The sequence below is a fragment of the Sciurus vulgaris genome, assembly GCF_902686455.1.
Source record: "Sciurus vulgaris genome assembly, chromosome: 10".
Taxonomy (NCBI): Eukaryota; Metazoa; Chordata; class Mammalia; order Rodentia; family Sciuridae; genus Sciurus; species Sciurus vulgaris.
In genome coordinates, this window is record NC_136470.1 from 72,548,140 (window position 1) to 72,560,591 (window position 12,452).

General features: G+C 40.9%; 1 protein-coding gene across 1 annotated transcript in view; it reads right to left on the reverse strand.

Moving 5' to 3' along the window:
* The window catches only part of PARP9 (poly(ADP-ribose) polymerase family member 9), a 36,828-nt gene extending 24,385 nt beyond the window's left edge, over positions 1-12,443 (reverse strand). Inside the window, exons 1-6 of the mRNA XM_079155296.1 lie at positions 12,427-12,443; positions 8,550-8,645; positions 7,252-7,285; positions 4,617-5,470; positions 2,100-2,321; positions 771-989 (exon numbers count right to left, since the gene is read on the reverse strand). Coding sequence (XP_079011422.1) covers positions 771-989; positions 2,100-2,321; positions 4,617-5,470; positions 7,252-7,285; positions 8,550-8,564 — 1,344 coding nt within the window. The 5' untranslated portion in view covers positions 8,565-8,645; positions 12,427-12,443. The remainder of the gene's footprint in view (positions 1-770; positions 990-2,099; positions 2,322-4,616; positions 5,471-7,251; positions 7,286-8,549; positions 8,646-12,426) is intronic.
* Positions 12,444-12,452: the final 9 nt, after the last annotated feature.

A 12,452-nucleotide genomic window follows, 5' to 3' on the forward strand; every position in this document is an offset into this window, starting at 1 on the left:
TGCATGGGGGAAATGGGCAGTCTTTATTCAAAGCACAGGATGATTCATTTTGCCAAAAAGGTGAGCTACTTCATTGGGTCATTTGTTACTATCCTACCAGGGAGCTGTGGAGGAGGCACAGCAGTGTACTGGAGCAGCTTACATTGGCTCACAAGAATCCACTGGGAACATCAATTCCAACCTTGCCTGTGCTGATATCACACTGATGAATTAAAAGTAGCCATGGAAATCAGCAAATGCTACAAATCTCCTTTTCTGATTGGGCAGCAGAAGGACTAAGAACCTTTACAATTGTTCCAAGAAAGAGCAAGCTGGAACAAGTATGCTACTAGACAAGTGGAACAGGTCAGGAAATGGTGAAATAGAGAACTAAGGTCCACAGTCACTCTCTGTCAGGCACTGAGCAAAACTCCTTCTACCCAAAATCCAGACACACTCCTGGGAAGTCTCACTTGAATGTTGATTATTGGCAGAATCCAAAACTCAGGTCTAGGAAGTCTATTTTAAGCAGCTGTTTCTCATTCCTTTTTATTCTTCCTTCGCATTATTTAAAAAAATTTTTTTCAGTAATAGGGATTGAATGCAGGGGTACTCCACCACTGAGCTACATTTCTAGCCTTTTTTTATTTTTTGAGACAGCATCCCACTAAGTTATCATGGCTGGCCTGGAATTTGTAATCCACCTGCCTTAGATTCTCAAGTAGCTAGGATTATAGATGTGTGCCACCACGCCTGACAAACTATGGGACATTTCTAACATATTATCTCACCTTATATGTCTCCAGATCTGTTGGAAATATCACAAAGTTTACAGTTAGTTGTTTTTCCAAATGGTCTTTGGAAAATGCTAGCACTTCATTAAACATAAGTTTTGCTACTATATCCTTCTCTATACCAATGTTTCCAGACCCAAGGGCAGGAAAAGAAATGGAAGTTATATTTGGCTTGAGGCATTTTTCCAAACATTGCTTCATTGCATTTTCCAATATCTATAAGAGAAACATAAATTTAAAATCACTCTTTGAGTCAAAAATAAGACTTCACTTTTCCCTTGATTCTGTTCATATTTTACAATGCCAACCTCTACGAAGGGTCATGTCCATGCCTCCTCAGAGGGCAGGATAGGCCACTTCCATAGAGAACCCATTACAGCTACAAAATTAGATAATGAGAAATGAAATGACTGAAAAACTGAAGTATTTGACCCCCTGTGGGCTATTCAAGACATTTGGGCACTGATTTCTACTGGTTTATGTAGCCTTGCCCATCTTCTCAGGTTAGAGACTCAACTATCAGTTTGTTCTGCCCACCTGCCCCTTCTAAGTTAGCATAAAGAGCTCTCAGAAGTTAAATAAAGGAGATAGAGATTAAAAGAAAAAAGCAGCATTTATTCAATGTCACTGGGATCTATTACATGATTTCTCCTGTAGAAGTACTAATACTTTTGACAGATTTAAACATCTATCAACTTTTTGACATCATATTGAATTACTATGACAGAGGTTTGTCTGTGGAAAGAAGGATGTGGAAGACTGAAGCATAGAGGACCAATTTGGAATAAGAGAGCTCTCTAGCTATGACAGGGCAAGAAATGGTGTAGAAGAAAACAAAGGCGGAGGGGATTAAACTTCTCTCTTTCCATATCTGAGTGGGTTTCCCTTTTCTTTAAAGCTTGTCTACTATAGGCCTTAGAAGACAAGGTGACTGGAGAGCCAATATCTACCACAGGTACAGGTAGGAAGAGACCACAGGTAATAGATTTGACTGGAATGGTGCTAGAAGGGAAATCCCAGCTTCTTCTTGAATTTAATCCACAGAGGAAAATATGCAGAGGCCAAACATCATGCCTATTAGGAAAAGGCTACAGGGTCACTGGGTATGGTGAGGTGAACAGGTGAACAGGCTGAGGAAGCTCTGTGTTTCAGCATCTATTTGCAACATGCTCACTTCAAATTTAGCCAAGGGTTAGGTAACATTTCAGGCTTCAAATGTGGGTCATAAGCACTTAACAACATTTCATAAATGTAACGAAACAATGGAAATTTAACAGACTTGTTTGACCAAGGAGCTGCATAAAGGTAAATCCATTCTGAACTTACTGAATATGGATGTTGTGCTGAATTCCACAGTACATGGAATACATATTGACAGGGCAATTTAAATCCTTCTGTGACCAGTACCAACTGGGGATGTAGCAATGGTTTAGTAATCTGGATCCTGAGTTCCCATTCCATTTCATCTCCTGCTTGTTGTAGAATTGATGCTGACACGGGTCCACCTCTGAGATGAGGTGGGGTTACAGAATTAACAATTACATTTGTCTGAAAAGGGAAGACAGCACAGAATTCATTGTTAAATCCCTAACTGAAATCTTCATTTCCCAGAAGAGCTTTTAAAAATGCTTTTTGAGGATCCCAAATCCCAAAAATTCATTTAATAATCGTTAGAAAATCTTATTTCCCAAGGTGCAATCATTTAACTGCCATGAAGTTATCTGTCCTATTCAAAAATTAAGTACAGATATAGATAAAATAATTCTTATTGTAAAATATCTATTAGCCCCTTGCTGGATCATGTCGCCTATATTTCCAGATTCTGAGCATCCCTGGTGTTATTTTTTAATTGTGTCAGTAAGTGGTTTCATTCTCTGCTGTACCGCCATCACTTTTTTTGCTATTTCTGTGTAGGTTGCTTTGTTTTGTTTTAAACAGAGAGGACATTAATTTTCTTAGAAAATTTCTACCACCAAATGTTTTTGTTTTAAGGTAAGTAATACATGGTTAAAGAAAGTGCAAATGAAGCAAAATGATTCACAATGAAAAGCAGGATTCCTGCTGGATGGGATCTCCAGACCCACTCATTTTCCCATCCTACAGCCAACCACTTCTACCAGTTCTTCATCTATGTTTTTGGAAACAGACTATTTACATATATGTGGTATTTTAAATAATACCATCTCTTAGCTCTCAGAACTGTGCTAAAGGGTTGTGTCCTCTCCTCCACCAAAGCCTCTAATCATCTTTGGTTCCCTTTGGGGGTAACTTAGGTATTTCTCATGAATGTTAATAAGTGTTTCACTTTGAGAGTGCAATCAGAATTTGCCATTTGGAGTCACTGGTTTCCCTTAAATTTTAAGGTTCCTAATGCTATTGGCAATAAATAAATGCACTAAAATTTCAGTTAAAGGGATAAGTTATTCAACTGAGATGCTTTCCTTTTAATTTTGAATTGGTGTATTAATAACTTTGCAAATCATATAGCCCCTTCGGTCTTCATTATAATTTTCTTGTAAACAATAAGTGGCATTTGTTTTATTGGGGGGTTAAGTCAATTTGATTGTGATCACAGGAGACATCACTGAATTAAAGAATACAGACTTAGCCAGGCACAGTGGCGTGCACCTGTAATCCCAGCAGCTTGAGAGGCTGAGGCAGGAGGATCATGAAGTTCAAAGGCAGCCTTAGCAACTTAGCAAGGCCCTAAGCAACTCAGTGAGACCTTGTCTAAATAAAATACAAAAGAAGAGCTGGGGATGTAGCTCAGAGGTTAAGAGCCCCTGAGTTCAGTTCTCCGCCCAAAAAACAAACAAACAAAAAAGAATACAATCTTACATTTCTTCTCTCCCTCTGTTACAGTCCCTGCTCCTTGCTGCCCCTTCCACTTATCCATCATTAATTTGCTGAACACCTAGATGCATGCCCAGATAAGGCCCTGGGACTGCAGAAATGAGCAAGCCATGATCCTCAGGTGCTTTCTACCTAGCAGTGGAGCTGCATTAGGCCAGAAACACTTGAATTTCCTGTAACCCTGACTTCCTCAACCCCCACCCAAGGCCCTGGCCTTTGTGCCCAATAAACACCAGCTAAATGCTAAGTTACACCTTGTATTTTCCACAGTCTCTTCACAGAGCTATATATACAGAATTTGACTTTGAGCTCCACTTGTGTCTACTCACTCTGGCCAAGTTCATTATTTCCTGTATGTCTTTCATCAAGTCTCAAGAAGGTCTCCAAAGTTTTCCCTCCTGCCAATTCACAACCATCACAACTTAAGAACAGATTCAAAACTCACATCTCTAGAAACAAACTGTCTTGGTCTGCTATTATTTTACATTACTACTGATAGGTTGCTTCAGAAATGTTGAGGTGGTTTGTCTCAACAATGAGATTTTTCCAAATAAAGAACTTTTTAGATAAAAAGAATATAATAGATTTTAAGTTCCTTGGGATCACAAGTTGTTCTCATTCCTCACAGTGCCTAACAATATCAGCAATAGCAATAATAATTAAAATTACTACACTAATCATGTGCCAAGCACTAGTATAAGCATTGTGTGGGTATTGATTCCAGCTCTGTGATATAAGTACTACAGTTATCCTCATTTTTCAGATGAGAAAACTAAAAGATAAGCTAATTTATTTCAGGTCACCCATTTAGTAAATGATAGGCAGGTATTTAAATCCAGGTGGCCTGGCTGTGAAGACCACATTCTTAACCCCCAACAAGATGCTTTCTAAACAGCAATGCACATTACATATTCTAAAACCACTCAATAGGTAGTGAACAAGTCAAGGATTTCCTCCTGGCAGTGCAAGAAAATAGAAACAAAGATTTACCATCTGTAGTTCAATGTGGCCCAGGACAATCTGGAGAGTCAGGCCCTGGGCAATTTGAAGAGTCATATTGTAAGGTGGGGTTTCTTGACGCTTCCAAGAGTCCAGCTCATTACTTCCTAGGATGGATTCTGAAGCAGATTTAAAGGAAGCAACAGTAGGGTCCTCATTGCTCACCAGGTAAATTTCTTTCAATTTACCAACCACCTGCTTCCCTTGGAAATAAAACTTGATAGCTCTTAAAATGGTTTGTGTACACAAATTCAGAGGAAACTGGAAAATTCCAGAGCTCAGGGCTGGAATTGCTACTGTCTTAATGTACTTATCTTTACAAACAAACTCCAGAACATTTGTAATAGCTCTGTGCAGTTCACTGATACATCTCTCTTTCTCCCTTTCTTCCCACCGAGGTCCAACAGCATGGATAATCATTTTGCAGGGAAGTTTTCCTGCTCCAGTGACAGCTATCTCACCAGTTGGTAGTGTGCCATGACTGGCAATGAATCTTTTGCTCTCCTCTTGGATTTCAGGGCCACCAGCTTTCACCAGGGCAAAGGCCAGGCCTCCCCCATGTATAAGGTCTCCGTTGGCTGCATTCACCACAACATCAACAGCACATCTGCTGAGGTCACCCTTCCAGACAGATAACTCTAGTCCTGGGGCCAGGCTCTTTCTGAAGACTTGTTGGGCAAGAGGCTCGCTGTTATCTTTTGGAGCTGGAGACATCAGGGTGGAGATACAGCCAAACTTATTCTGGAGGACTTCAAACAGTCGACTCTCATTATTTTTTAAAATTTTGAAGTCATTGAGATTAATCGGAATTTGCCAACTATAGTTTTTTCCAAGAGAGTCAGTCTCTGGAAAAGGAGAGAAGATAATATAATAAAGAAATGAGCAAAGTTTCTTTCGAAAAGGATGTTAATTCCACTTCACACCAGGAGACTGAGTTTCTTATTTGCAAAAGAGATGAACTTTCTCTAGCTCCCTTACTGATTCTCCTTCTCACTCAGACATTTAATTACACCAAGGATATCCAAGAGTTTTCAATGGTAGGACACACTCCTAAGGTGCTCAGTCTTGCACCTACATATACTAAACACCCCTATGTGGTAACTACTATGTACAGTGATAAGAAGATGGTATGTACAGGGGCTCATAAATATTTTAAATGCAAGTAAAAATATCAGAAAAGACATAATTATGAGTCAGAAATACAGGGAGTTACATTTCTAACTTTTTATGCTTTGGCCAGTGTCTTAGTTTGAGTACTTTTGAAAGCAGAATCTGAGATGAGAATTTAAATGTAAATAATTTATTTGAGAGGTGATCCTAGCAAACACCAGGGTTTCTGTTTAAGGAGGGCAGGGTGGGAAACTAAGATGAAGGAGAAAAGTGAATAGAGTGTCTTATTTAGTAAATGAAACTTCACTGGTAGGCAGTATAGATTATGTGCCCCAGAGTTGTACCCCTAGAGGGGGTAATTATAGGAGCTGGGATATTTCTCCAGCTTCTAAGGGTCATTGGTCAGAACTGTTCCTTGGCTAGGAGGGGGGAGGGAGCACTGTACCAACAAATGCATGGAGCCTGACAATATCTACTACAGTAAACATTTCTTCAAAGTACTTTAGTTGCATGGCACAGTTAAAATTAAAACTGATTGACTAAAAAGTATTTCCTGTGGCTGAAAAGCAAATGTGCTGTTTAAATCCTCCTTCATTTTGATTGTGAAGTGGAAAATTTGGTTAGCTCAGAGCCTCTAGCTTTTAACCCCCTCATGGGTTCATCTCAGTTCTCTAGTCAAGGTCAGACTATTCTCAGAGTGTTCTCCATCAAAGCCTGAGCAAGGTCATTTATGCAAGGGTCACCTATAACAGCAGCTCTTAGGCTACCAGAAGCTGTCAGGTTTTCATTATAACCTGAGGGCTCCACCCACCCACCCCAGCTTCTTCTGCTTCTTCCATGGTGAACATTTTGTGCTAACTCCATCTCCAACTTGAGTTCCTGGAGAACCCAACCTGTGACAGTATTTCATGGAGCACAAGACATTGTTATTATATGCCTCTGAGAAAGGGAAAATGATGCTAATGAAACTGTAGTAGCTTTGTTTCAGAGATGTTAAATGTGAAAAAATGTGCATCCTACATATATAAAATGTGGCAATATATACACAACTTCAACTGGCATTTCTAATTGGAGCCACCAAGAAAGACCTCTGGTGGCCTTAGGTACCCAAAAGCAGCAGTAAGTGAGTAGTTTGGCCTAACTGGCCTGAGCTTTAGTTAGAAATCTCAAATCTCAAATGGGCCACCCTTAGAGTTAGGCAGGTACCATTTGGGCAAGGGGACAATCAGTTGGTCATCCCTTCTGTCCAATGTCAGCTGCAGGGCTGTGCTCAGAAGAGACATTGTGGACAAAGGAAAGGATCAATAGAGGCCCTAAGGGAATAAGTTGCTGGTGCCACACTGCTTCTGAAGCAATCCTCCTTCTGAAGCATGAGCTAGGGTCATCACACTGGCCTTCAGTCACACACCTGAACACTTGTAGGAGAGACAGTCTCCTTCCATATTTCCTTTTCTCCACTGAGGAAAGAGCTGAGCAAAGCCTTTCTGAAATAAGAGTAGGAGTGAGGTGATCCTACCTGATTTTTCCTTGGAAATTGCTGCTCCAACATCCTGTGAAAGATGAGAATGACTTTTTAAAAAAAATTAAAGCTGAATGACTACAGGCTACAGATCACAAATATAGTCTCCTAAATGAAAAGCAACAGGAACTCTGCTCAAAGCACTGGGTTTGGGAGAGAGGGACACATGTATTTGTTGCTGTGGTTATTTTCCATCTTTGTGCCTAAAACACTGAAAATACTATATGTTCCATCAAACATTGACCCTATCCTACTTCCACAGGGGTTGGTGCACCTTGAACTCAAAATGACATGAAGGGTTGTAGATTAACATTTGAAAAGGCCTAAGGGTCATAGACCTCTAAAAAGATCCAAAACCCTCAGACAGTCTCCAATTTCAATGTCTTTGGAGTTTCCCTATATAGAGCAGAAAACACGAGGACATGAGCCTCATCAGCTGTATCTTCCACCCACCAATAATGACCCACTTTCAATTGCCTATTCCATGACACAGCCCTGATGTCGAATTTTCAGACTTAGCAAATGAGGTTACTTTCTCTATTCCTTGCTTTTATTCCTTCCTCCGTCCTGAAAAAAAAAGAACTGCTGAATGAATGAACAGAATCCAAATGATAAACAAGTGACATTTAAAAAAAAAAATCATCCATCCTCAAGTTGACATTGTTGATAATTAGTGTTTTAGTCAGCTTTTTTGCTGCTGTGACTAAAAGGATCTGACCAGCACAATTAGAGAGGAGGAAAAGTTTATTTGAGGGTTCACAGTTGCAGAGGTCTTAGTCCATAGAAGGTTAGCTCCATTCCTCGAAGCTCAGGTAGGTGAGGCAGAACACCATGATGGAAGAACATGGCAGAGGGAAGCAGCTCCCAACATCAGGAAGGAGAGAAAGAGAGTCTCCACTCTCCACATACAAAATACATACCCCAAAGCCAGGCCTCAATTCCAATCTTCTCCAGTCACGCCCTATAACTTCAGTTACCACTCAGTTAATCCCATCAGGGATTAATTCACTGATTAGGTTAATACAGTTACATCACAATCATTTCTCCTCCGAACCTTCTTGCATTGTCTCACACGTGAACTTCTGGGGGACACCTCATATCCAAACCATAACAATTAGCATATTTTCAACTCCCAATTCCCACATGGTTGAAGAAGAACACTTTTATTGGGCTATTAAAACCAAATGAGATGCTAGGTATTACTGAAGATCCCAGACTTCTTGCTATTTATTATAGGGAGAACTCTTCATGTTCTGATCAAGGTTCATAATGCATAGATACTTATACTTTTTTACCATGGAAAAGGCCATTGTCCAAATCTCTGGTGGGTCTTTAATCCCTCTTGTGTTTCAAAACATAGACTGCAGTTCCCAGATTATGGCGGCCTACTTCTAGGAATAAACAGAAACAACACAGTGACACAGTCAGTAAGCATTGACCAGAAGCTAAGGGAATTCGGTACAAATAGTCCATAGGAGGACTGAGCATGATTTCTGATCTTGAGAAGTTTTTCATTCCATTGGTGAGATGCACATATTGGTTTTCTGTTGTTGTTACTGTTTACCATCTGTCCTTTTCAGGACAGGTTCCAGTTGAAACCATGATGGTAGTTCAGAGAAGGGAAAAAGCTATGGGGGCTTGAACAGGAAAAAACTTAAGGAGAAGGTGAGACTGGAGCCAGGTCTTGAAGGATGGAGTAGGTTTTCACGTATGTAGAAGAGGACGATGATAGCAAAGGGTGAGACTGAGCACAGCATTCGGAGAACAGCCAGGAACAAGCAGGCTTATGAGCAAATGAAGATCCCTGGAGAGTGTTTGAAGAAAATGTTTATGTCTGCGTGGAGTGTGCATTACTGAGTTTATGATAAATATCCTTGACCTAATTCAATAGGGGATTTCGGGATAATAATTTTTTTTAAAACTCTGGGGAATGTTATATTATAAAGTTTGCCATGAAGTACGCAGTTATGAAAGGTTGTGAATTTTTAGATGATGCTGAAAAGATACAGTGGCCCACGCTTGCTGCTATCTTTAGGTCCCTGGAGTGTTTTCTATGTCTTTGCAATAGAAAATGTTTATGTAGTCATCCACAATATCAAGAGCACTTACACTTGGAAGAAAAGGAGTAAGTCCACAACAATCCTAAAATGCAAGAACAAGACACATGTGTGCCTCTAGAGGGCACTGCTGTATTCACAAAAGAAGGAGGACTGCGCCTGCTGTGGGCTGCTGGGTTTTGCTTTAGATGTTGTTGCACCTGTTTCTACCTTCAGACCAGCCCTTAAAGGTCTAGACAGGGATTTGGCTATGGGGGTGGCATCCATTTAACCCCAGAGAAATTAGAAACAAGGAGAATGTTGCCTAAAACAATTTCTTCCATTTACATAACAACAAATCCCTTCTCAACTTTCCATCACTGAAGCTAAGGGAATTTGCTAAGAATATTCCACAGGAGGACTGAACATGATTTCTAATTTTGAAAAGCTTTTCATTTCATTGATGAGATACACACAGTGTTTTGCTATTGTTGTTACTTTTTTCCTTCTGTCCTTTCTTATGGTGTTTCTGTCCCTTTCAAGGCAGTCAAACTTCTGCAAAGAGTGGTCGATTGTCCTACCCATTCAGCTCACCATAATCTGTCTCCCCACCTCATCCCCATTACTCATCTGAAATCGTCAGTGCCCCCCATGTGGTTAACCCAAGGCACTATCTTCTATCCTAGTCTTTGCTTGCTTTGATTCCTGAAATTCTGCTTTATTGATTTTCCGATGCCCTCTTGGTTCTTTGGCTTTTTTCTCCACATACCTTTACAGGAGGTTTCCCCTGGATTCACTTCCAGATCCACCCCTTACCCCTTAATCATTTGCCCCACGAATTTTTTTTTTTTGGTATTGGAGATTGAATCCAGGGGCATTTAACCACTAAGCCACATCCCCAGTCCTTTTTTGTATTTTCTTTAGAGATAGGGTCTCGCTGAGTTGTTTAGAGCCTTGCTAAGTTGCTAAGACTGGCTTTGAACTTGTGATCCTCTAGCCACTGGGATTACAGGTATGCACCGTGCCTGGCATCAAGAGTCTAAGTGACACTTCTCATTTTATCCTACATATTCTCCAGGGGTAATCTCATCTGCTACAGGGCTTCAACTCACCAACTGCAAACACAACTCCCATGTCTGTATTTCTAGGCTACTACTCTCCCGGAACTCACTTTGCAACTCTGCCTGAATGTCCACATTCCCCTCAAATACAGCCTCTGCAAAAACTGACCCCTATCTTCTCCTCCCTACTCCCCCACAAAAATCCATGCTTTATCTCCTAGATTCCATAGCTCAGCAAATGATACACCATTTGCCCACTCAAATCAGAAATCTAAGAATTATTCTTAAATCTCCTCTTTTGTTCCATACCTAACCTATCTCTGGGTCCTGATCACCTAAGTTCCTCTCATACATGCCCCTACCCTCCTTGTTCCCTGACACTGCTGCACTTTAGGGTCTTAGAACTATTGCCTGAGTTATGGCAGCATACTCTTTCCGAAGACGTAAATGCAGTATCTAACTTTACTTTTGATCGTTTGAATATATATTACATTTACATGGTTCAAAAAGTGTAGAAAGCCCTCTCCTGTCTCCCTCAAGAAATACCAAGGCAATCAACCTCTCCTTTATCCTTCTAGATACATCTCTACACAAAAGGTAGCATGTTATACACTCTTCTACATTTTATGTTCTCCACTTAATACATGCCAGAGATCTGTTCAAAGAGCATATTGAGATGGACCTCATTTTTTTCACTACTCACTGTATTCCATCATATAGAAACACTGTAAGTTATTTAACTCTGGTCCCCCATTCGTGGGTATTTAAGGAGTTCCCAGTCTTAAGCTACTATAAACAAGGCTATAAAGAACAACTTTGTACATAGGTCACTTAACACATAAGGGCTAATATATCAGTGGGACAAATCCCTAGATGTAGAACTGAAAAAACACAAAGTCTATGCAATTGTAATTCTGATAGTAGTGCCAAACTGCTGTCCATGAAGACCAACCCATTTCTAGTTGGTCTAGCCACATGCAAAAACCTCTCTGACCTGTCTGCCTCCATTCATCCCTGCTTGGAAACGTGTCCTTTGCATTGTTGTCAGCTCTATCTTTCTAAACTGCCAAATCTGGCCCATCAGTCTCTGGCTTCCCTTGTTTCCAACACTTCCATTTCTCTCTATCATCAAGACCATTCACCATGGGCTGTTCAAGGGAGACCACTAGGTACATTTAGTTATTGAGCACTGGACATGTGGTTAGTTTGAATTGAAACGTGAAGTAAAGAAAAGAAAAAAACTGGATGGCAAAGACTTAGTATGACCAAAATGATCATAAATTATCCCATTACATGCTGAAATAATTAGTTTGAATATACTGAATAGCATAGCAATAAAATTAATTTCACCTGTTTCTTTATAGTCTTAATAATATGACGAAGAATTTTACAATTAACATATGTGACTCCCATTATATTGCTATTGAACAGCACAGGTCTGAGCAGGCCCTTCCTTATGCATGTCCCTGTCCACCTCATCTCCTTCCAGGTCTCAGGGCCCTCTTGTGTTTCAGACCACAGCACTCCTGGTCCCAGATGCACTCCTATTCTCTCCCCTCCTAAGCGCCCCCACCACCCAACACTCTTACAGTGTCAAATTCTGCTTGAAACTTTCACTTGGAGGTCCTCAAGAGATTTGCTTCTTTGTTCATAGGTCTGCCTCCCTTTGCCAACCCTTGAGCTCAGAAACCTCTTACCCCTAGGGCACAGGGCAGCAACCAGTGCTGTTGGCCAACGCAAGGGAAGAGGGCAGAAAAGTTCCTATCTACTGGGTACAGCTGCAGGCAGGGAACACGTCATAGGTCCCAAGGCAGGTAAACTAAATTTTTTTTTTCTTTTAAAAATTAGGTTAAGTATAACGTGAATTCGGAATGCGAATTACATCTTCGTGGCAAAAAGCAGTAACAACAATGGTTTCAAAGAAGAGAAGCACAAGAGAATCATTTTCCCTGCCTAGCCTCTATGCTAACATGGGTAGGCCTGGCCCGGGGACCCCGATCCTCGCCCGCCCTCGCCGGATCCCGCGGAGAGCGAACCCGCACGAGCGCGGACCCCCAAAAGCGGGACCCACTTACCCGACGCTGGCTGCGGGGCGGACTGC